The sequence below is a fragment of the Acromyrmex echinatior genome, chromosome 9, assembly GCF_024713525.1.
Source record: "Acromyrmex echinatior isolate Ae372 chromosome 9, ASM2471352v2, whole genome shotgun sequence".
Classification (NCBI taxonomy): Eukaryota; Metazoa; Arthropoda; class Insecta; order Hymenoptera; family Formicidae; genus Acromyrmex; species Acromyrmex echinatior.
In genome coordinates this window covers 4131374-4157651 of record NC_141860.1, presented here as the reverse complement: position 1 = coordinate 4157651, position 26278 = coordinate 4131374, and the positions used below count along the sequence as shown (strand labels likewise).

The 26278-nt window shown below is 34.0% G+C and overlaps 5 protein-coding genes and 1 pseudogene across 12 annotated transcripts in view; 5 read left to right on the top strand and 1 right to left on the bottom strand.

The window, feature by feature from the left end:
• bsk (mitogen-activated protein kinase dJNK) overlaps positions 1 to 8932 on the top strand; it is a 167388-nt gene extending 158456 nt beyond the window's left edge. For all 6 annotated transcript variants that reach the window (XM_087409455.1, XM_087409454.1, XM_087409457.1 and 3 more), the window contains one exon: positions 606 to 8932. In XM_087409455.1, coding sequence (XP_087265581.1) covers positions 606 to 758 — 153 coding nt within the window. In that variant the 3' untranslated portion in view covers positions 759 to 8932. The remainder of the gene's footprint in view (positions 1 to 605) is intronic.
• Positions 8933 to 9625: 693 nt separating this feature from the next.
• Positions 9626 to 14115, bottom strand: LOC147908519 (uncharacterized; annotated as a pseudogene). Its single transcript, XR_015546206.1, has 3 exons — positions 13838 to 14115; positions 11541 to 12282; positions 9626 to 11147 (listed from the first exon to the last, which is right to left on the bottom strand). The product of XR_015546206.1 is annotated as an uncharacterized LOC147908519 (transcript).
• Positions 14116 to 14555: 440 nt separating this feature from the next.
• LOC147908518 (uncharacterized) lies at positions 14556 to 15967 on the top strand. Its single transcript, XM_087409460.1, has one exon. It carries the CDS (start codon positions 14633 to 14635, stop codon positions 14918 to 14920), a length of 288 nt encoding a protein of 95 aa, XP_087265586.1. The 5' UTR covers positions 14556 to 14632; the 3' UTR covers positions 14921 to 15967.
• On the top strand, positions 15270 to 21587 carry LOC105148810 (sperm flagella and cilia-associated protein 2-like). Its single transcript, XM_087409689.1, has 7 exons — positions 15270 to 16040; positions 16519 to 17467; positions 17980 to 18256; positions 18857 to 19643; positions 19994 to 20751; positions 21118 to 21528; positions 21578 to 21587. Exons 1-7 carry the CDS (start codon positions 15270 to 15272, stop codon positions 21585 to 21587), a joined length of 3963 nt encoding a protein of 1320 aa, XP_087265815.1.
• On the top strand, positions 21486 to 26129 carry LOC105148811 (uncharacterized). The gene is made up of 4 exons (XM_087409772.1): positions 21486 to 21631; positions 22139 to 22403; positions 22934 to 23254; positions 23636 to 26129. Exons 1-4 carry the CDS (start codon positions 21612 to 21614, stop codon positions 23900 to 23902), a joined length of 873 nt encoding a protein of 290 aa, XP_087265898.1. The 5' UTR covers positions 21486 to 21611; the 3' UTR covers positions 23903 to 26129.
• LOC105148790 (beta-1,4-N-acetylgalactosaminyltransferase bre-4) overlaps positions 25310 to 26278 on the top strand; it is a 136181-nt gene continuing 135212 nt past the window's right edge. For both annotated transcript variants that reach the window (XM_087409769.1, XM_011060715.2), the window contains exon 1: positions 25310 to 25978. The gene's annotated coding sequence lies outside the window, so the exon portion shown is untranslated. The remainder of the gene's footprint in view (positions 25979 to 26278) is intronic.

Here is a 26278-nt window from a genome sequence, read left to right as displayed (position 1 = left end):
ATTTTGCTGAAAAATTAGCTAAATACAGGTCCAAAAATAATTTGGTTTTCCATCAAAATACATAAGAATCTTAAGCATAATGAGTAATGTTACGAAAAGTTTTACAAGTAATTTTTTAAAAATAATACACAAATGATGATTTTGTTGAAATATCTAAAAATTTAATTACATACAGATCGGGAAATAATTTTGTTGGACTATCAAAATAATTGTAGGGCAAATGTCATGTATTAATTATAGATTGTTAATTATAGATTGCTAGAACCAATTTTAGTGTCAAACTGAAATTGATTCTAGCAATCTACAATTACATGACATTTGTCCTACAATTATTTTGATGGTCCAATAAAATTATTTCCCGATCTGTATGTAATTAAATTTTTAGATATTTCAACAAAACCATCATTTGTATTATTTTAAAAAAATTATAATTATAAAAATAATTCTAGTAAATGTGAAAACGTAATGCTGCAAACAATTATCCTTTATGTGAAGAAATTTTTTTTAACAAGGTAAATTTCTCTTTTTCATTAAATACTCATAAAATTTATTGTTAATCTTTCGTTTATGTAATAATTTATAAGAAATTCTGATTTATTTTGTAGCCTGCACCAGGTCCATATGATCATAGCGTGGACGAGAGGGAACACACGGTGGATCAGTGGAAAGAGCTGATCTATCAGGAGGTGATGGAATACGAAACAAGCCACAATCCTGCGGCGGTTGCTCAATCGTCAGAAAGCGCTGGGAGTCGGTAGATACCGCAGAGCAGCAGCCCATCCACGGTTCCCTTCTCGTCGAGGAAGCATCCGAATAGTCTTACCTACCGCCTGGATATCGCCGGAGCGTCGTAGCGAGAGAGGGAGCGGAAACCGGAGAAAGAAAGGGATGAAAAGAATGAAGAAAAGAAAGAAGCTAAATCCACGTCCACGAACCTATCTTCCTGTCCTTTGGGAAGACAAGAAACATAAGCGAAAAAATATGAAAAGGGAAGAAGGATACTCTATCGAGTGTCATAAGGGGACAAATTGTAGTTTTTTGGCAGCACATGTGATCAAGTGACGAAACTAGTCGAAGATGATCAATTAATAATTCCTCCGTTCGATCTTCTCTCTCTTGGAACGATCTAAGTGATCTGAGTAAACGCTCCTGCAGAAGCGAAACTCGTGACCGCTATATGGCATTTTGACAGGTGCCACCGAACACTCAAGACACCTTCGTCTCTTTCTTTGTGCTTTACCAAAGCAATGGAGGTCAGTAAGGATCGCGGGAGAATTTCAGGATCGGAGGGTAACTTTACGGAGAAGAGAACTAGAGAGAAAGCGATGGATGAAGGAGAAATTATCGTGTCACGCGTTGTCGTCTCCTCAACTACTGCCAGCCTGGTTGTTGGACGAGCTTCTTCTCTCTTCCCCTCAGTTTATTCGTTTCCTTAATTAACGTGAAATCTCCGAACACCTCCTCCGGGAACCCCTAAATCGTTGTTTCGATCCACGGAAAGATATTTCTATCTCGATTCGCAACTACTTGACCTTTCTTTTGTACAACGGTTTATTCGCTGTGCAATCTGAAAGCGGATGTCGAAAGTTCATACTTTTTGATCGTCTTGTAATCATGAACGATATTTGACGTGCATTTTATAGCAATAAAGTCGACGCGAAAGAGAAACGATATAGAAATACCATATTCCTGTGATGGTCGTTTTAAGATTATACAAGTCGGAAACTGGATGTGATCGTTCCTTTAACTTCCGGAGGATTAAGTGATCGATCGCCCGTTACAACTTCCGAAAAAATCGGTCGAGCGCGTTTATCTTTTGCGCGCGGACAACATATAATATATATATATTTTTCGTATCATTGTTAAGCACATATGGGAACACACAATTCTGAATGTAACTTTTTAACGCGACCATCCACGCTCTTTCAGAGTATGGGGCACAAAGATATCAGAGTAAGAAGATAAGGGAAAATTTACCACAGAGCTTATAACCGCTCGATCTTCGTCTCGCGGGTGTAGCGGGCGATCACCAGGACGAGGCTATCCTTAGAATTTTGTTTCATTAAGTCGCTGGATGTCGCGAGGGTATATAAGTTAGATATATTTGTTAATATTTAATTCATGTGGCTCCGTACGACATATGCATGCCGCGCAATGCAATGAAGCGTGTGAGGCGCAAGAAAAATAGAAGAAATGACGCGCTACACGTCGAGTCTCGAAACCATTCGTATCGCGAAAGGAAAGAGACGCGATCGATGAGACATAGGATTTTTTGTACATAATAATTGATGATTATTGTGAATTTAGTGCTGTGTGCGAACGAGAGTGTCCGCACGATCTCGCGCGGTACTGATTTTTTTTCGTAAGCGTGTACCTTTCGTTCGGATACTTCGCATCTCCGCTCTGTGTGCTTTCGTCTCGGTCGTTATCAGTGCTAGTAGATACGCGATTCATGATACTTCATATTAGTAGTCTCGTAGTCGTAAGAACAATTGGCGAACGCTGATTAATTTTAATGAGTCGATAGGAAGAAAAAGAAAGAGGATGAAGTAGTGCAATGCCACAACGATCGATCTCTGCGTAATAATGTCGGGGACACTGCGGTCCCACGATTACCGATTATACCTTTAGTAGTGCCCGAATAGTAGTGCGATAAACGATACTACTCCCTTTCTCGTGCAATCTCGCGTACAACGTGTCGCGCGATGAACTCACGGTGCTTAGTATTTTACAATCGACGAAATAACCGAGAGAGAATTCGGTTAAATCGACGCAATAATCGGTGGAATAAAACTACAATCGATCGCGCATAAAAAGCGGCGAAAAGGGACAGTTTTCGCTTAGTTTATTTTGCGAAGATATGGATCTTTGTCGAATGTTTACTAATTTTTAATTTTTTTTTTTTTTTTAATAGATCGTGTGATTTGTATTATTATATAGGAGAATATGACATAAAGAAGGAAACACTTCTTGATTAGAATATCGTGAAACGATATATAATAGACGAGGGTGAATTGGGTTGAGAGAGCCGATAATGCTGATGATGATGATGATGATGATAATGATGATGATGATGATGATGATGATGATGATGATGATGATGATGATGATGATGATGATGATGATGATGATGATGATGATGATGATGATGATGATAATGATGATGATGATAATGATGATGATGATGATGATGATAATGATGATAATGATAACGATGGTAAGTATATAAACAATTGTATTTATTACGTGAATCGACGAGGAGAACTTACAAATAAATAGCGACTCGAATGATGATGAAGAATAATTGTATAATGTAAACGTTAAATTTTTATTTTCCACGACGATAGTTATGTGAATATATTGCTACAGTCCGATCCAAATATAATCAAGCTTTTGTAACACTAATTATAATAAAAAGTCTAATGATGATACTGCTAATTACACGTAATTGTATCGCACACACATGGTTAAAATTATGAAATTATGAGCTACAAATAAGCGGTCTCGATTCTGCGCGTGTACGGAAGCGGAGAGTAGTGCGCCAAAAATCTTTACAAATTCAGCTAGTTGTCGTCGCGCTGCAGATCCGCGACGAATATCCCTTTTCATCAACGTATTTCTTTTACATATTAAAACTGTATACATGTCCCATTGCATACGTATGTATTATGAACGAGCTTCTTTATTACGAAATTAAGAAAAAAAATTAGAACATTTTGGCATTCTTTCGCCACGCTATTTTTTACCCTACGCGCCTAATTCGTCAAAAGCGTATATCTACAGATATATCTGTTGTATTTTGCAATGACACTTCATCGAAAGTAATGCGATTAAAATGAACTAAGATTAAAATGAACGCAACAATCTTCCCGGCGTTCTAGGTGTTAATCCCGTAAAAAATAAGTTAATTAAAAGGATTATTCTATGTAATTATGTTTCTTCAATCTTCGTAATTGAAGATTGAATACAAGATTCTAATTAGACAATAAATTCAAAATTTTTGGGTTGTCTGTTAAAGACAACCTTTCAGGAGGAAATTATATTTATCTAATATCTCAAACGACATATTTCTGAATAATAACTATTTTTTTCCTAGAGCAATTTCCTGAAATGATAATTTACATCTGTCTGAAATTTGCCAATTTTTCTTCTTTTTCTAAAGTGGCATTTTTGATGTTTAGCTATACCTTCTCCGCCTTGCCACTTTGCAAATTTGTCGCGCACGTCATCCCGAAAACGAATGCGTGACGCATAAGAGATATATTTTACGGCCCTCGCCATCACCACGCACGTTAAGTAAAGTCAATTATATTTAATCAGCGGACGATACTTAGCAGTTAAAAAAAAGCGTACCCAGATTATATCTCTTGGGCATTTAGCACTTGCACACAGGGTAACTTCTGCGGCCCTTCGTGCGTGTACTCACAGGGTGATTCTCGTCGAACTTAAGCGAAAAAAAAAACAAGAAAGGAAAAAATGCAAGAAAAAACTCAGAAAAAAGTTGTAACTGTTCCAAAAAGCGGAGACGAAGCGCGGTTGAGGGTGAGAATGTGAGATGAGAGAAAGGGAGAGAGCGCGCGAGAGAGAGAGAAAGAGATACAACTATTTTTCCATTTTACAAGTTGCAAAAAGCCTTTTTCTTCGCACAGTAAGCGCGCTGAAGGAAAACTCGGTAAACTATGTGATTCCTGATGAAATTTCGTCCAGCTCCTTCTTGTGAGCCAGCACAATCTTTTAAATCACTTTCGAGGATCGCTAAATCGCTTGCGACGTTTCTTTCCCGTCTGCGATACGAGAAAGATAAAGAAAAAGAGAGAAAGAGAGGGAGAAAAACTGTGTAAGAATTTTGTAATATTCGCTACGATAATCTCTCCCCGCGATATTTGTACCAAGACAGAATTTCTAAAGATTTTTGGATATACGCCATAAAAAGAGAGAGAGAGAGAGAGAGAGAGAGAGAGAGAGAGAGAGAGAGAGAGAGAGAGAGAGAGAGAGCAAGCGAAAAAGCGAAGTGATAATTAACATTTGCCCGGTTTCGGAAACTTTTATCAAGTGAATGATGGGGGGTGGAGGTGGCGCGACCTGGATCACACCGGAGGACATCGTCCTCGATCAACGTTCTGTGTGTGTGTGTACACACGTAGCAATCAGACATGAAAATACACATCCACACAGACACACATACATGCGCACACACACAGATATAGATACACATACGTACATACCGTAGTTGTGGCAGCTCGTACCACACTTCTTCTCGTTTCCATAGTTAAAGCAAACGTAGTAGCAAGGATAATAAACGATAGCGAGTAACGATATAATGAGTAAACATAATAAATAGTAATGGATAATAATAAAAATAAAAAGAAGAGTAAAGGATACTATTTGCAGAGTCGTGTAAAGAGGTGAAAGGAGAAAAGGGAAGAGAGGGATGTATCCGCCCGGTGTGTCTCGTTAAAAAAAAAAGCCGCGCTACGATGGGGATTCCCCGGCGTCTCTTCAGGTAGCCGCGATCAATCGCGATCAGTCGGCTCGGAACTTATTTTAACTCACTATTCTCAATATTTAGAACATGACTGTATACGACGATTGTTATAATCCGGTGAATGCGCTAGGAACGCGCAATATCGGTGGCAAAGAAAAAAAAGAGGAAGAAACAGAGGCGATCGGCGCCAACCGAAGCGAGAGGAAATGACTGTAGAGAATAGCAGGTATCTTTCAGTCACGTGCCTTCTTGACACCTTGGAGAGAAATCATATTTGTTGGAACACTTGAGACCAAAAGACGACAGGAGACAAGGATAGGGACTGATAAAAGTAGACGAAGAAAGTAGACGTTATTTTAATAGCAAAAAAGATACTATTCTCTTCTCTCTTGACGAATTTCTCTTATTTCATCGTAAATATTTTATATCTGTGAAACAAATAAAAACTTTCTGAAGTTTTCTCGCTCTTTTAAAGTAATGTTTTCAAAGATCGGATTTTAATAAACAATAAATTTATCGGTGCACGACGCGATGATAGTATTTCTCTAAACTTACCTTTAATTCTTCGGCTTTTCTTTTATTTTTCAATTTTATCCCATTGTTTTCTTTCAAATCGATTGCGATTAATTTTTACGGTTTTTTTTACTGAGAGCAATTTTGTTTCTGATTCTTGTCTCTTCTCGCTTTCGGCCTCGTTTCAATATCATTCGAGGATACCGCGACCGTATTGCACGTTTCGTGAAGCAGGATCGAGTCCTTAATTCGCGATGATCCCGTCAATGTCTTAGCAGCCGCCGAAATCACTTCCGAAACCAGGGAAAATTTTGATTCGTACATTGTATACATACATTTAGAATCTAAAGTATATATGAGAAAAGAGAGAGAAAAGACAGGAGATACTTGGCAGAAACACTCATTAACACAAGGACGACTATAATTAACAATTAATTAATAAATTGGTTGAAAACAAGAGAAGTGTTTATGTATGTGTATGCATGTGTGTATGTGTGCGTGTGTGTGTGCGCGTGTGATATAAATGATAATCTTTTTTCTTAGCGCGATAAAGGGGACAATTAATACGAAATAAAAAATGAAATATTTTGAACGACAAAGCGGAACTTGGATGGGGAAATGGAGGGTGGAATGGGGCGTAGGAAGGAGAAAGTGAGAGGTTGATAAAGAAAAACAAAATAATAATGTCCATGTTGCTAAACTTACAATTAGCGATGAGATAGATATCGCGCATAGGCGACGTCTTAGTTTATAAAAGAAAATTAATCCTTAGGACACAAGTGAGAGAGTAAGTTAGAGAGAGAAAGAGTGAAATAAAGAGAGAAAGAGAGAGAGAGAGAGAGAGAGAGAGAGAGAGAGAGAGAGAGAGAACATACAAACACAGAACAGGGATATACACAAATACCGAATAGCATTCTACGTTATCACTTAGGCTATATCTCTTAGGTAGTTATCAAGCCCGTTCTTTCGTATGTAGAAAAAAAACGTAGCGCTGGAAACGCCGACGGTGGAATTCCGTCGCGAGTCCGGCACTTTCGGTGTCGCCATAGGCGAGTAAAAGCGCTCTTCCTCCAAAGAGCGATTCTCTCGTTTCGCGCGTTCAAAACGTAGGAAATCGGAAATCGATCGGCGTACGTTCGACAAGTATTGATTTTTTTTTCGATGCCACGTGAGACGCAAAAATTTTTGAGCTTCTTTCTGACCGGAAATTCCCCTTCCGTTAGTTTACGAAGAATTTTTATCGAGTTGAAATATCAAGACTCGTTGCGCACGTTGCAAGAGTTATCTTTTCATGTTTGTCTTACTGGCATCGGATTTCGGGCTTCACAAGCGAGCAATTAGTCGATTATTGATCGGTTTTGATTTTTGATCGAACGATGCCGATTCACCAAAACGCCTGCCGATCGATGCTCCCGGTGATTCTTCCCTGCCGATAGGGGAGAGAACCAATCGCCTGAGCAATAATGTACTTCTTCCGATCTATGTGACTCTTTTGGAGTCTTTTATTCGACTCCGGCCTCGTCCTCGGCGAAAATCGACGTTGGCGGATTATTTACAAAAATAGATTGAAATGATCGATATCTAGAAATCCTGACGTCGGTGATCGCCCGTTTCTTCGTTAAAGATCTTCTATCGGAGTATTGAAAATCCGGCAGGCATTGGATTCGTTTTTGTAGACGAAGACTTTATAAAGCCCGATGTATTCGCGAATTTTACCGTTTGAGAGTTTCACTGGATTGAAATATTTTACTTCTCTGAGAGCGGAGATTTTATTTTCTCTAATTTTGACATAAAGTAAAGCTCTCTTATCTAAAAAATTTAAGGGTTTTTGAGGTTTGTTTTAGATATTAAGACAGTCCTGTCCAATTTGAGCTCCGGAGCTAAAACGCAAAGCCATCGACGCAAAAGAAACAGTGTAACTTTTTGGGGGTTGTAAAGTGTTCGTACGCATTTGACAATGAATGACGCTTATCAACACTTTACAGTCCCCAAATTCTTACTCACATTGAATTTTTTTGCGTCGTTGGCTTTGCGTTTTGGCTCCGGAGTTCAAATTGGATAGGCTTAATTTAAGAGAATCATTTTTAATATAACAATTTGAATCTTTTAACGAATATTTGATATTTTGCACGAGAGCAATTTTCAAGAAAATAATTTTCTAACGTATAACAAGTTCGTGACAAAAAAATCTCACCGGAAAGTTTTACTCTTGTGATAAAGGCTCTCAAAAATACATTTGGCTTTGTATAAGGAACGGGAAAATAAAGCAGAAGGAAGACAGCGGAAAGAGAAAGACAATGGAAGTAAGAAGAGTTTTTTTTTTCAAGAAAAACACCAACATACACATACACATACAAACACAGACACATACAGTAGTCACGTGTGAAGCGTAAACTTAAATTATTATAAATACTAATACTATTAATATTATTGAATATATACCTCTTCTGTATATACAATTAAGCAGCAACAATAATAATGATTAATAATTGATGATCGTGAACGATAGACGAACGACAGAACGGGGCAAACACAATAATTGCGTATTGTTTCTAGAACAAAATGAGAAAAAAAGAGGAAAACAGTGGTGAACGATTATTAAGTTGTGAATATTAATAAGTGATTGTAATTATATACTTATACTTGCGGCGATACGATGATGTAATTGTATGAATTCACACACCACACGGTATAAATATTATAAATACATTATAGTGAAACGACGACGACGATGGTGGAGACAATGGTGATTTTTATTATATTACTATTATTATTAATATTATTAATTAATAATTATTACCATTATTATTGCGATCATTGCTATTATGGTTGTATTATATTGTATCGAGGAATATATACTGAGACAAGAATGATGAGAGTCCAATTAGACGTGAATGAGTGCAACAGTATCGAGTAAAAGAAGAATAAATTCAAGGAGCGTCGTGTCATTTGTACTTAATTATACCACCTAGATATGGACTAGGCTGCACAATCGAGCCTCGTCAGAAATTCCACCGTGTTTCTTACTTTCCATTTCTATAAACATCGTTCAAGCATCGCGCGATAATAAATCTATGCCGTTTCTTTTGTATTCGATATATATATATATATGAAGTACCTAAGTTGAGAAAATAAATTTCGAAAAGTAATCTTTGCAGACGCGTTGATAGGTAATAAAATTATTGCTATAACATTTTTTTATCAAAACGAGATTGCAATCTATGGTATCGATATTTGCATTTTACGAAAATATTAGACATATCTTTTTACAATATTTGTTCTTTTTATTAATCATTATCTGATTATCTCAGGTACCGAAATAATCTGAAGCTTGATACGATAGGAATTTTTCGTAAGAGTTATTATTGCGTGTCTTAGCCTGTTATGGATACACAATATGTCAAATTACGTCATGTCGATTGAAAAATAGATCTCTTCAGCCCTTTCGTTTTTATTTTGAATTTTCCTAGAAATATACATACACACAAAACCTGACAGGAAAGACTTTGTGAAAAATGGACAAATCAGAAAAAATTGATAAAAAGTTCATTTAAGAAACTATGAATTCTTAAGCTTTAAAATCAGAGTCGCATTAGCTTTTCATAGTGCTTGAATTATTTTTCAATGTTTTATATTTTTATCTATTTAATCATAAGTAACTAATGATTTGAAATAAGCTATAAACTCAACATTAATGATAAAAATATTAATGATAAATATATAGAATGACAAATATTAGTATTTAATAGTCATAAAATTATTTAAATTTTTTATAAGTAAAATTAGTTTGACTATTTAAAATTATCACAATTATTAAAAAAATATTACAGCTACAATTTTTATTATTAAATTTTTATTATAATTTTTATCTAATTAATAGATTAATTATTTGAATAATTGATCAATTATTTATTTAATTTTACTTTATTCTTTAAACAATGCTAATATTTTTGGAATAAAATAGTTTAGAAAACAATATTTTATTACAAAATTTTAGTTTAAATTCTAATAGTAATATTTTATTTTATTTTATTCACAAGACCGAGTTTCTTTCGATTTACTTATTTTTTTCCCTTGGGAAGAAAACACGAAAGAATTCTTTTTCGTCTCGCGTAAGACTAGATAATATTACGCGAAAATGATCTTCTCACGCCCGTATACTTATCCCATGAAAGTCTCGACTCAAGCTCTTACGTTTTTCGATTTGCTCAAGAGGAATCGAAATATCCGTACATTATTTCTTGGCGAGCCAAACCAATGCTCAATACGACGCTGCTGTTGGTCCGAAATCGATAATAATAAAGAAAAGCTGACGACCCATGATTTTCTTTACCTGTACCGTCTGTACCCATAGGCCTGTAACGTGTATATGCAGCGGAGTATAAGGGAATAATAAAAAGAAAAGCAGAAGCAACAAGGATACACACTTTTTATATGCATGATTTATAAGTTTTAATTTTTAATATTAAAGGAGATATATACCACATGTTGTATGTGTGAATGAATTATTGGTTATTTAAATTGATGTTTTAAAATATCAAATCTGGGCTTCTCATTTTTCTATGACTTTTTCCTCACCTTTGCACCATATTTTATGTTCTGTTAAAATATGTATTTTCTTTCTATTAAAATATGTATTTTTAATTTTTTTTTAATTTATAAAACAAAATTTGAGAACTCTTCAAAATTTAAATGAATAAACGGTATAAAATTTCACACGATTAAGGGTTAACAATATGTAAAAATAAAATGAATAAAAGAGCACAAAATATTTTCAAAAATATAAAATTATTGAAATAAATATATAAAAAATTTTAAAACATTAAATTCATAAATATATATGTATATATCAGTAAAATGAGTTAATATTTGAAAGCGTAAATGTATCAAAAGTACGAACATACAATTAATATTACATTATTATTATTATTTTATCATTGGGCTGACACCGCAGGGTGCAATATTTTCAGAAAATCATTTCATCTTTTGTAATGAAGGATTCAATATCATTCGTATTTGTGCTAGATTAAACATTTTCCCTAGTAAATCGTACATTTTTTTTAATCAATTCTTTATTTTCTTTTGATTTCGCTTTCTCCTCAATGCCTGTCTATTGTCTCCTTTAGTGTTGCTATTTGGAGTTCCAGACGTCAAAAGTGTAATGTGTAATGATAAGGAATAAGAGATAAGGAATAGAAAATAAGGAATAAAGAATATGGAATTAAGATAACTTTCATGTACTTTTATAACTGTTTTCATTCTATTTTATTTTATAAATGTATATATTTATTTTTTATTATTATTTCTCTTTACTTATTATTTATTTTAATATCGCAATAAAATTATTGCAATATTATATTGTAATATATCGCAATGTAATATCTCAGTAATATTTACATAATATTGCATTGCAAGTTATAAATTATATTTAATTATATCAATTATCTATACAGCATGTAATATTATAGTAAGATTATAGTATTTCAATGTTATTGCAATAATAATATGATATAATTGAATATAATTTATAACTTGCATTTTTAAAGACATAACAGCTTTTGTCTGAAGATGTAATTTTTTCGTTCGATATTGGCGGACCCCGTTATTTCGTCGAACGTCTCCAGAGCTGACGAATCTTTATTCAATGCTGGCAGAATCGTTACTTCATCGAACATCTCCACAGCTGACGAATCTTCATTTGATGCTGGCGAGAATACTGCATAAAGATGTAACGTTGGCATAGCATCGGGACGTAACTTTCTCACTTTTGGCGAATACCCAGTAATTGTTATTGTAAGGGCATCGTAAAGCATGCATCAGAAAAATGCCTCCAACATATCCTAGCTGAATCGAACAAAAATCGAAAATTTTTATTTAAAAATATGTTCATGATAAGGTAAGCAAATTGGTCAATCACAGTTGAGAGTTAAAATAAAAGCGTTTTAAAATGTTAAGACTAAAATCTTTGTACGTGTGATGGCCTTAATAAACCAATAATATCCTGAAAAAAATACAATATTACCATGCAATATAATTTATATTTTGAAGAAATATTTTCTTTTCCGCGTACATGACGTCACTTACCGAAAGTAAGTGACCGCTTCCGATGTCATATAATAAGGTGTTTTTGTGGATTTTGCCACCTCTCCTAATATTTATTTATTAACATTTTAAATAAGCTATTTTGTAAATAATTGGGTTCCAAATAACCATTGCTTCCAATCGAAATTTTATACAGAATGTCCGGAAAATCGCCCGCAATACTTCAGGAAGTGATTCGGGACCTAAAAAGAAGGAAAAAAGCTATATAAATATGGGTCCGGAAATAAATAGTCTCTGAGAATACTTTTATGTTAAAAAAATTGTAATTTATTTTTTATAAACACAATCATAATTTATTTTATAGTCAAAATAATCAATAGGTTCTAAAGAAAAATCTAAAAAAATAATAAAATGCCAATTTGAGCCAACACTGGTTATTCGTGTGTATTTTATACCATTTATTCAAAGTGAATATTAAAACGTTTACGATTAAGATCCTATTCAAGTACAATGATCCTATTCAGTACAAAGAAATTTACTTAAACTATTAATTATAAAATTACATAATGATAGCGCATAGTCGTGTCTAATAACTCTTAATTTTGTTTCATGTTTACATTCTAGAAATTTCATTTTATTGAATAGCTACATTTAACACAAAAAAATATACCCTCTCTTTCTTCAGACTCCGTCTTTTCTAAAAAGTGTAAAATGTACTCTTTTCACGTGATTCAGAAATGATAACATAAAGATTTACAACGTTGAAAAAACATTTATAAGTACATCAACATTTAACAACGCAATCTCTCAACAACGTTCTGTCAGTTCTGCGCTAAAGTTACAAAATATATGTGTGAAAAAAGCTTTTAAATAGCTTGTAAAGCTTTTAAATAGCTTATTTAAAAAATTAAAAAATAGAAATACTAAGATGAGCGGCAAAATCTTGTTTGCACAAAAGTGCTCTATTATATGATATATACGAGTATCAGTGGCGGCTCTCCGTATAGTACTAATAGATAAACTATTGATGATAAGTGATATTCAATTAAAGCCAAAATTGTATTACTATGTAAGAAAAACAAGAAAGTTTTTAATCATTTTTAAAAAATATAAGTAATATAAGTAGAGCTGTACAGCTTGAATCTCACTTGCCGTCAATTGTAAAATGTTGTAATATATATATATACACACACACACACACACACACACACACACACATACACACATTTTTTATTCATATTATTTCATATTTATATATATATATTTTGTAATTTTAGCACAGAACGTTGCATTATTAAATGTTGATGTATGAATGTTTTTTCAACGTTAAAAATCTTGGTCTTATCATTCTTGAATCACATGAAAAAAGTTTTACACTTTTCAAAAAAGATGATGATTCTGTAAAAATAGAGAGTATATTTTTTGTGTTAAATGTAACTATTCAATAAAATAAAATTTATACACACACACACACACACACACACACACACACACACACACACACACACACACACACATATATATATATATAAAACTTTATTGACTTATATAACTTTGTAATATAAAATGTTAATTAGTGACCAGAATTTTTAAATTTTAACTCAAAAATCAAATTAAAGGAAGAAAATAAAAGTTATACAAGGTATATTTAGAATAAGTTCTGCAATATAACTTTGTAAATATAAAAAGTTAATTAGTGACCAGAATTTTTAAATTTTAACTCAAAAATCAAATTAAAGCAAGAAAATAAAAGTTATACAAGGCAGATTCGGAATAAGTTCTGCAATCTGTACTTACAATTTACAAAGTTAGGGGTTAACTAGTAGAATACATTATAAATTATCATCATGTTTTTGGAATTAGATTTACGTATCTAATTCTACACGTTATTATTTTACAAAAATTTATGTGTATTTGTACGTGAAATATTGATGTAGTATGTAATGATGTGTCGATGACACTTAAATTGTATGTGGGTAAGTCCTATTGAATAGTAGACGACCGGATTCCATCGGTGTTATTTATTTTAGTATCCTCCATATCAGATTGACTTTGCAAATTGTTTGACTGCCAATTCTGACCATGGTGGAATATTTCCGCTATAATTCTGACTGTCAATCCATAGTGAATTAATCACAGTCAGTCAGCTTTTTGTTCATTGTAATTAAGTCGGTTTTCAATTGGCAATCGAGTTTGTCTGCAGAATCGATAGTCTGACAGGCTTCAAGGCTCTCTTTACCAAATCTCTGTTATCTTTACAAAATCTATGTATACAGAGATCCACTTAAATCGATCATCTGAAATATCTCACTTATTTTTGATGATATAAAAAAACGTTTCAAATAAAAAAGTGGAAGGGTTTCGAAGGGGACACATTTTGGTCATGTTGGTTTTTTTTTAGAGGCGTGGTGGAATCAGATTCCACCATGAGAAATTTGACATTCAATTCTCAGACGGCATTGTGTATACGATGCTAATTTCGTACAATTACAGTTGTCAAGTCGCAATGTCTGGATCACGTCATCAACGTCGAAAGCACGACTTTTGGACCCAAGACGTTCGAAATTGTATAAACTCACTAAATTCCCACAAATGGCCGATACGTTGAAGGAATGGCTGCGTACAAGACTAGGTACGATCATGGATCTCACGCCGGAGACGTTTGGTCGGTACACGAGAGATGGCACACTACTGGCCCAGATTCTGCATAGCTATGATATAATCAATAGCGATCAACTAAGCACCATTGCTCCTACACGAGATCCTGCCTTGTCCAGGGTGAACCTGAGGACCTTACAAATCTGGCTAAAGCTGATCAATGTCACGCTGAGCGAGAAGTGCATTAATGACATCTCTAAAGTATCCTTGCAAAAGAAGTAGTACAATAAATAGATTTAAAAAATTAAACAGGATAAGGAAAAAAAAAACATTTAAATAATTTTTCAAATCGAAAACTTTTTAGTTTCGATTTCAAGTTTTCTAAAGTAAATGTTATTATTTGAAAAAAAGCTATATTAAAAACAAGTATTATTTTTATTGTAGACAAATTTCTATTAATTTACATATCTTTTTATGAAGATACTAGACATTATATTGTAAAGTGATTTGTATAAGAACGACACTTTAGGATAAAGGTGCTGCGTCTCTCCAGCTGTTCTACAAAGTATATTTGAGCCTCGAAGGCAAGGACCGACTGCATTTTATTGCTCTTCAGAAAAAGCAAAAGTACATGAATAGTAGATTCGACGTCTCCAAAGTACCTGAACATCTACCGTCTTACATATCATCTGAACACCCTCTATCAACACCATTGATCAAGGCAGCCGATACCGTCCTCTGGCACAGAAATAAGTTTTGGGCTATCACGAAAGCCTGTAGACAAGAACGAGAGCGATTTGAAGCCCTCATGGAGTATCCAGTGATACAGCCGATTGAGCACTTTATTCCAGAAAAGTTGCCGGATAAAAAACAGAAAGAGAGCGAAATATTGGACGAATTCACTCGCAAACATCCGGTTTGTAAGACGAAGAAAAAATATCAAGTCGAGTGTTGTCCTTCGAAAAGAATCTTGGATATGTCTTGTATCGAAGATCCTACAGCTGCTGCGGAATATATCGACTTCTTGAAGAAGCGTAGCAAGAAAATGGCTGAATGTCACAAATTGAAACTGAAAACACAAACAATGATGATGGCAGAGGCTTGGGAACGATTACTGAGGAAACAGGACAAATTCTTCGACGAAGCTCTCGGAAGACGAGTGCTGGATCAGTCGCGTTATGAGAAACAGATGTTGAGGAAGCTGTGTGAGGTGCGAAACTTAAGAAGTAAAATTGTGGAGACTCGTAAGATAGTTGATACAATGTTGCTGAAGGCTAAACATGACGAACTACGATTTAAACAATATTATCAAGATGAAGAAACAATAAAGGAAGAGAGAGAAGATGTGGAAATGGAGATCAGTAGAATGTGCGAACTGCAACAGAGAATTCGCGAAGAAAAGGTGAGTAGTGTAATAATATTTTATTATGAATCTCTTCTTTTAAGAAGAAGAAGAAGAAAAATATATAAGCAATGGTTACAGAAAATAATTGTAAAATATTGACAATATTAAGTGAAATTAAATGAGATAGAATAGAGAAATAATCAATTTGAAAATAGAAGAAAGCTAGAAAAACTGAGAAAGATAATATATAAGTAAAAGACATCATATAAAATTCAATATTTTGAACATTGATAATAATATTTATAAGTTACATATATGTAAGCAAATATATAAGCTGAATTAAAAAACGCATAAACGAGAGAGAGCGAGAGAGAGAGAGAGAGAGAGAGAGAGAGAGAGAGAGGGAGAGAGAGAGAGAGAGAGAGATTGTAATGAATTTAAATTATTAATACATAAAAAATAATAATATATTTTCATAATGTATAAATAATTTTCATTATAAGGTGCTGATGTAAAATGTAAAATGTTTTTAAAGATACGCAGGATGAAAGAAAAACATCAAGATATCTGTTTAGAAATTATGAACGATTTCGTGGATATCGCGGTGAAACTTGCTGATTATCGTCAAGCAAATGGTAATCATATCCCAAATTCTATTTGGAACGAATGGAAAATGTTATTTTTGAAGAGCCAACCAATATTCGAATATATGGATTACTTTGATGATGTCGAAGAAGCAGAAAATATAGAAGAAATAGAAAGTGAAAAAGATATGAAAATGAATGAAGATGAAGAGAAGAACGGTGCAAGAGAAAATAATGGGGAAAGAGTAAGAAACGAAGAAGGAATACAGATTGGAAAAGCATTAAAGGTTGAAGAAAATCAAAAGTTACTTCAGCTGGAACGTCAGCAGTCTTTGACTGATATAGACTTTGAGAATTATCGGGATCTAGCTTCGCCCTGGGATCAATTTGTGCCGAAGAGAGAAAAGGAAGTTGAAGAAGTTTACAGATTAGGTTGCGTTGTGCTTGGTTACATCGTTCATCGCTTATTGGAGATCTTATATCCTTATTCGGCTAAAATAATGGATTGTCCAGTGCCTAGAGTCAAGGTCGCAGCCATTATTTTGGGTGTGACAAATGCAACCTTGCACAGACAGTTACAAAAGTTGCTGAAGAATACTGGAATTCGTTTGCTGACGATGGAAGATGCGATCAATCATTGTCTGGAGAGCTACAAGCGGGAAATGACCGATGTGGAGTACATCGATCTCAACATCATCTCGACGACGGAGAGAGACATCAAGAGATTGGAAACTAAGAGCAAGAATGACTCAAGGGAGCGTCATCCAAAGAAGATTGAACGATCAGCGAAGTCGACACCGTTTCACCAGAACGTTTCACCTGAAGAAAAACAAACGCAAACGCCTAGACAGATACCTTATGACGATATGAACCCGATTTTAAGCGATACCGCGTACATAGGTAGAAAAATTTAGGAGAACAGTTTAAGTCATAATTATAATTCTTAAACTTCTTTTTGATATAGCATATTCGGCTTTCTCTTTTAAATGCTTTTCTTATCGCTTACAACTTTTTTTATTAATAAAGATACATATTAATACATTTGTTTAGTTCCATTATGTTTCTTAATGTCTGACGGTTCAATTGAAAAAAAAATTACAATATAACCGTTTCTATGAAAGTTATAAAGAACCAAATTAGGTGGATATGCCATATTACAGTGTGTTGTTCTTGTAATGTGGTGTTTAATAAAATAATTTTGTTATCAACTCTAAAGGCGCGATTTACAACATTATTGATGCCATGTTTGATAAATGACTTGTATAAATACAGTTTATTAAAGATATTGTATTGAGAATTAATTTTTTAATAATAGATATAATAGACATTACAAATCTAATTACCAAAGATGTACTTATTGTAGATCGCAGAATAGCAATGACTGCTATTTGATTGCTACCTGTGATATTTAGGCAAATGGACTTACGAGTTCCTCACGTTGGGTCAACCTATTTCGAACGAATTGAATACGAAGATACTGATTGAGTACTTAAAAGGAATCGGAGATGTCGAAGGATGGGCATTATTAAATTATCCTAACACCTATGAACAGATGGCGATGTTGGAGAAAGCACTGACAGGACGTGAGATACCTCCCGATCCTGTCAAACTTACTGATGTCAACGTCGAAAACATCGATCTTCCATCAGTCAGAATTGTGTTCGAGGATGACACATTCGCTATATACAGGCGTGTTTAATGTCAAAATTAATTTGTAATTTTATAAGTTATATAGATTCTGAAAAGATACTTAATATTACTGATATTATTCATATGTTCAGATTTATTTATTGCCTTTCCCCTCGTTTTAAAACAATGTTTGCGCGTATTTAGCGTATATAGTTTACGTTCGTACACTATAAAATTTCGAACATAAAAAGAGAGCATTCTGAATGAACAGGTCATTGTTTCTAAATTTTACATATTGGAGAGTTAATTCGATTTCGCTTATTATTTTCAATTAATCCCTTCAGACTCAGCGTACATCCAATTTGAAGACATTATCCATTGAAATTATTTAATTCTATCGATATCTGAGATCTGATGTATATAATAATGTATATAAAAAGCTATATGTTGGAAAAATAGTTAAAATTTTGAAAAAACTTAATTGTTTAGTATAAATTATTTATTTAAATTTAAGTATGTGTGAACTGAATTAAAATAAATTTTTTTAACATAGTTCCAATAAAAAATCAGATCTGAAAGGATTAAAGCTCATTTAATGAATTATTAAATTAATAATTGCGTTATATACGGATTTTCTAAATATTAATGTTCTTTTAATAGGCAATCTAGATTGTTGCCGAACCCAATTTCCACAGCAAAAGATTATATTTCTTCTATGACGTTCATGACAATTTATATTAAGGCAATGCCAAAGTCAAATGCAATAGACAGTCAAGAACAGACTTGTATACCTCTACCCGACAATGCTACCTCGATGGACGAATTTTATGCTAATCAAGATATTGCATATGGATTTTTTTACAAAAATCTCGATCTTTCAATCTTGGAACAATTAGCCGAACTTATTATCGATCATTTTTATGGAAAGAAATTACCCTCGAAACTTTCCGAAAAGATTCTACAAGCAGATCATAATAAACAAAATCAATTTGCTATTAATTCGAAAACGGCCGTTATTAAACGCTTGATACCAAAATCCAAATGGAAACCCTCAGAATGTGAAGAAAAGGAAGCTATCGAAGCTGAAAGCCGCAATTTACAATCAGAAATTGAAACACAGTTAGGAAAAGATTACGCTAAACCTGGGGAAAGCAACTGGCAATGGCTGGACTTCTCTCAGTCTACAGCTTTACTCAAAATTTTGGCTACACTTTGGGAGAGCGTTGAACAGGCTTACATTGAAAATTTGAAAGAGATTCTTTCCTTGAAGAGGATGCATATGTCAGCCATTATACCCTATAAGAAACTTGTCTTCAGGAATTTAATGAGATTCATCGATCGACCTGATAAAAGGCAGATTTTATTAAAAGATTTTCAACAGGCCTTTAATGAAATCGATGACGATCTCAGGAAAGATTTGGACATGAAATGCGAGTTACACTGTCGGGTACACATAGAAAATAATAATATAGTAAAGAAGTGAGGAAAAAGAGAATTTGCTATAATCTATAAACTTTTATTCATATTAATTTTCAAAGGGCAAAGTTTATTTTTGAAATCTTACAGCTTAAATTTTCTTTGGTAAGATTTGTTATAATTCATTATTTTTCATTGTATTTCTTGCTTCAAAATATGACACTGTTTCAATGCCAATATAATGGCTTTTCTATCCTGTAAAGGTTAATATCTAATCCTAATTTAATTTCAATATAAAATTTTTTTCATTTTGACAGGATGTAGAAAGAATTACATTTATTACTCTTTTCGTTGTTAAAAGTCTTAAATTTTTCGCACTAGGTCGATGATTTTCAAAAAGAGTTGTGGGAGCTGTGTGACGCGCGAAGATACGAGGCTGAAGAAGAGAGAAAACGTACGTTGCGCAATCAGTGGATTTTGATGGAAACCGTGGTTCTCGTTAATGTGTATATTGGAATTTTGCAAACCGAAGTTGACAGATTCGTAGATACTATGCAGCTTCTTCAGGATTATTACACCTCCATGTTGCAGAAACCACTGCAAGAATCGCGATTCTCTAAAATCGTCCTTGATAATATCGAATTGGAGGATGTTCTTCAAGAAATCTTGGATGAAGAACAAATGACAAAGATCAAATCAATCGCAACTTCCGCTCGAATCATAAATAAGGATCAGTTTAAGACTGAAATCGAAACTTTATTAATCGACGTATCGAAGAGCTTTGATTCTGATCAGAATATCATTTATAATATTATCAAAGATAATATTCGAAAAGTGCGAGGTACCGTAGATTCCATCTCGTCACTGATGCTGGATACATTGAAGAAGGAAGAGAAAGCCGTAATTTTAAAAACCGAAATTAAAAGCAAAGGAGACAGTTTGGCCGATTCTACACTCGCCAAACTAACTAGAAGACATCATGATTTAGTCGAGGAATGGCGATACGCCGTTTTGTTCGAGATCGATCGTATATATCAGAGATTGGATGTGCTGAATGCGGCTGCTCGATCAGACGTGACTTTTTTTCTAGATATTATGAAACAGACCTTCCATCGCATTCATCACCATATCATCGAAAGGTTGATTTAGTTAAAATTAGTTATCGCATTAGTCTTTTATTTAGCAAGTTAAAGAGATCGCAAAACGAATACATTAAATTAGTTTTATGGAAATATATGATATAGAAAATATAAATAAATTATTTTATTAGAATCAATTATTTACTCATTTAATTGCAAGTTGAAGAGTATAATTTAATTTTTAAATGTTAAAACATCATGAAGCTTTCTACAAATACTTTGTAAACGAAAATATTATTTAGATATATATATTTAAAAAATAGATTCTTATATATTTAATTATTTTTAATTAACATCAGTTATGCCTTAATAATATTGCCTTTTAAAAATTAGATATATAATGTACATAATCACGTATATTTTTAGATACAAACGTGAAATCGAAAGTATCGACGAAATGGCGAACGTCTTTTGCTTTGCCATCGAAGAAGAAAGACCAATTCAGGAAGAACTACTATTAGACGGCGATCGATTTGTCGTGAGATCAAACATCGTAAGTACAGATCACGAACAATTCAATGTTCCGATCAGAGAAGCGCCTTCACCTCTACGATTCCGAATGGTTCAACTTGGTCGGTTGGTAGACATTTTCCAACGAATTGCTCCGCATGGAATCGTCAGTGAACGCGTCCTAGTTTACGTTCTCCAGGATTTGGTATCCTGCGGCATAGAGGATTGTTATCCGCCCTTCGTGCCATGCGCCTGGCGACAATTGCGACCTCCGGATATCGAAATATTGGTCGAACGATTGTTCGGCTCCACCGAATATATCGAATGGCGAGAATTTGTCCTGTATGCAATGGATCTGCCTGTGCCATCGCATCAGGATATTCTGAAAGCACGAGCAGCCTTCAAGATACATGATTCTGAATCGAAAGAGGTAGTCACATGCGAACAATTCCATTCGATATCCTTGTGGTTTCTCGAAATTTCCACCCTTTATAAGAATTTCTTGGATGAAAAACTTGAGCACAGTAACTTCGATTCATTAGAAAATATAATGTTGCGTAAGGAAGCACAATTAGGCGAGCATTTTTCGAGTTTGGGGAACGATTTCATAGAAAGAAGCGAGGATGATTCTAGGTATATGGAAAACACAAATTAAACGAAATAAAAATTTATGAAGTAGAAAATTAAAAGGGATTAAATCCGTTCGAAAACAATTCGTTAAAACATTCTTTATTAAAAATTTTGATTTGATTTGTAGGTTTTTTTTTAAATCTATTTTAATTTTTCATTCATGAACGATTCGATTAATCACTTTCAATTAATTATACCTTCCATTAAACATTTTTGATTAAAAAACTTTCTGAACAATGCTTTTTAAAAAAATCAATTCTTACACTTCTCTTTTTCAATAAATTTTTCAATTAAATTGCTTTCGCAGCACAACATTGAGGCTGATGCTGGCAAAGCAACTTCTTTGCCGCATGTATCTGGTAAACCGAGACTCGGTTCATTATACCACCATGCTGCTAGCTTTCTGCAAGAACGAGAATCCTAGTGTGGGACTAGGAAAAGCGTTCTCCCTTGCCATGGGTGCTAGAGTTTGTACTGATACAGTGGAAGGTGAGAAATACGTCGAAGAGCAGAAGCGCCGTGTTAAGGAGTTGAAATTGGGGCAGAATTATCTTCGAGAAGAGGTTAACGAGGTAACTTGAAACTCACACTAATACTGACTTACGAAGTCAATATCATTTGCAATCGATGATTATTACGTTTGCGATGAAATAAATAAAGTATAGTGAGAGAGAGAGAGAGAGAGAGAGAGAGAGAGAGAGAGAGAGAATCATTAGACACAAATAAAATAAACTGTAAGAGAGAAAGAAAAGACAAGATAATGATTCCTTATGGAATCTTTGCACTCTATATTGAAGTTAAATTAACGTAGACATTTTTAACTATAAATATAATATTTTTTAGTATAATTATATAATACTATAAATATATAGGATAAATTGTTTTGGATTAAAACAGAATATTTTAAATATTTGAATAAGTAATTTTATAACAAAATATTTATAAGAAATTATTTGTGGGTTTAGTACAAAAGTTCTATATTTATATATTGAAAAATGGGAAATAAAATGATATTTGATTATGAATTATATTTTCTTTTAAAAATCATTAAAAAAAATAACTTTAATTCCTATAATATAAATAGCGATATATTCGGTTCCAGATAGTACAAGAAATTATGAATGATATAATAAACAAAACGATAGAGACTGTTGTTTTGTTGGAGAAATCCCCAAATCATGACTTAAGGTCGAAACGCCAACAGGTAAAAATCCAACAGTTGAATGGACAGAACGAGGTAGATCCTGAGCTTTTGCCGGAAGTGATAGCAGAACATCTAGTTACAGAAAATTCATCGACGATCAGTGACGAATACGAACACAAGCACACTCTTTTGTCAATCGAAGACGAAACGCTCGAAGACCATACAAAAATACAGCAGGACGAAAAAGTGATCTTTTGGCTGCCGCGGGATGTTTGCATGGTAAATCTTTTGGTCCCGCGAATAAAAAAAATTACGAGCAAGGGTTTATTCAAAGGAAAAGGAAATTTTTCATTTATTTTAAATATTAGAATTAAGTTAGAAAAGTAAAAATGAATGAGAAATACAATTTTAGTTGGAAATGTAAATGTAGCCGATACTGTAATGTAAATATGACTTCTGATTTTTATCTAGTTTATTAAATGATCCCGTATGACTTTTATAAATCAGAAAAGCCATTAAAGTAGTGCTGAAACAGTTTCATATTTTGAGGCAAGAAATATAATAAAATAATAAACATGTAAAAAAAAATTTTATTCAAGGAAAAGCAGTAAGATTAAAAAAATGGACCTCCTCTAAAAGTTAAATGTGTCCTTTTTTTAGACGGTTTTATCTACTTGTCTGCCGTGGCTTGCGTCACAAGCAGATCTCTTCCATACCACTTTGAGTCTTTGCGAAGGAATAGCACGCGTATATGATGAGTTAAGAGACGAGGAGTTGAATGACGCAAAAGACCTCGTTTTAGCTCACCGCCTGGTGAACCACAGCTTCATCTGCGAATTACTCTGCGCTTCTTCCAAGTTTATCTCGAAAAACATGTCAGATATACTCCGCTGTATCTTAAAGAATAAGAATGATCAAATGACATAATTATAAAAATTTACGCAGAGTTTTGCCGTATATTTCAACAAGATTACATTTATATGAAATTTTTATTATTGTTTATGTTAAATTTATACGATTTTTTTTTCATATAGACAATACAAGCCATATATATAAAATATGTAAATTATTTCACATTAAATAACATAATATAGAAAGAAGTAATTTTGTTTTATCATTGTTTTAATATTTGATTTTAGTATTGATAAATAAAAATATAAATATATAAATGAGATAGAAGTTTTATGCTTTAGTGCAATGATAAGGACACATTCGAACTCGATTGAATGCATTAGTGCACTGATGCATATTAAACTGCAATATTTCGAATAATAAAATATATGTTTCATCTAACTATATAATAAAGTATTCAGAGAATTTCACGACATTAAGGAACTTCTACTTTAAAGAGGAGACCAAAAAAAAGGAGATTTTTCGTAATTTTTTCAAAAGGAAGATTAATATTTATCATCTTAAAACTTTTTGTACATTTTAATATAATTATTGTATAATGCGTACAAATTTTTGTTTTTTATTTAAAAAAAAGTATTGTAAATAATAAAAATATAAACATCTAGTTTGGCGTCTCGCCAAATTTTAGAGACATATTCTCGAAGAGTTACTAGTACTATCGATTTATGGAAAAAAAATCGACTTTTTTGACCTTATAAAGTAAAATAAGTAAAATATTCCCTTAATCTGTTAATAGATTTCAATTCATCCATAGATTATTTATTATTAAAATGCATAAAAATAGGACATATAAAAATATTTCGATTTAATATTATGTATTATATATATATCTATATATATATCTATTATATATGTAAATATTATTATATGTAAAAAATAATTCAAATTCTAAAATCTTTTTTTACAACTACAGGCATGATCTAATAATGAATTTTCTACTAAATAGTTTTCAAATCCAAGAGTAATAAATTCATGATAGAACTAATAGATAGTGTCTATTAGTTTAGTAGAAACGCCACTATCTCATATTAGGCGCCTATCTCATAATAAGAAGTTTTCCTCTTTATTGTATATTATTTATTATTCATTACGTATTTATTTCCCTATATATATATTCATAAACATTTATTATGAATGTATACATGTAAAACATATTTTAAAACATATATTAAAATATATTTACATAGTTTACGTTGCATACACGCAGTATATTTACACATAAACGCTGCACAACATATTCTTCCTTGAGATCGAATTTACCACGAAGAGCAAGTCTTCTCCGCCTTTGATACGAACAATTTAGCAACGCTGTTAGATGTCGCCACGTGACCGACATGTTAACCGGACGGCTCGCGAGTGGTTCCGCCAATCAGCGCGCCGCGTTTCCGTCGGCTCCATCGCGAACGATGACGTTCGCTCGTGGTCGCGCTGCGACAGTTTCGCGACGAGATGTCCTCCGCAGCGGAGATCGTCGGAGTAGCTCCGCGCCCCTCTCGCCCTACGACAAGCGATCGCCGTCGTCGTCGTCTGGCGAGCGACGTTATCCACGCCCGCCGCGACGACCGCGATTCGTCGATGGGCTGCTGGTTGCGCCGATAATTCGATAAGAACAAAACGACGAGAAAGGGGAGGAAAAGACACATACAAGCGCGAATTCGGGAGCGGCGCGCCCGAATCAACGTGGCCTCGGCCATCCTCGCGACAAGGCCGGCTGTTGGAAGCTGCACGAACAGACACGACGCCACCCGATCCGATGCGACGCGATCACGTGGCTGTCCGTCTGTCCCTCCGACTGACCGTGTTTACTTTCGTTCGTTTATTCGTTACGTTCGTTCGTTCGTTCGCTCGCTCGCTCGCTCGCTCGCTCGTTCGATCCCGAATGCACGTCCGTGAGCGCCAAATTGACAAACAGTACGACGCGACGTCGGCGCGTTCATCTCGCGCGCTCGGGATGTAACGCCGTGGTTGTGTCCCTCCGTTTTGCTCCACTCGCACCACTGGTATCCCAGATGCTGCATGTCGTCCACATCGCGGAGGCAGGGAAACGGTGACGCGGTCATCGAAGATCGACTACGGACGCTGCGATAAAAGGTGAGTATCGCTGCGTTGTGTCCGACTACACCACGTTTATTGTTTATCTCTCGTGGCAGAGATTACGTCAGGCTGAACTCACGTGACAGCTGATGGCGAGAGATCAGTGCAGCTGCTGAAAGAGAAAGAGATAGGAAAAAAAAAGAAAGAATCGAGACCTATTTTTCGTCGAAGCGAAATCTGAAGTTCCATTTATATCAGGTTTAATTTAGACGATCTATAATTTGCGTTGGATAAAATTATATTTATTATATGCTACATATAGTTTGATAAATATATTTATGTACATACATTCTGATA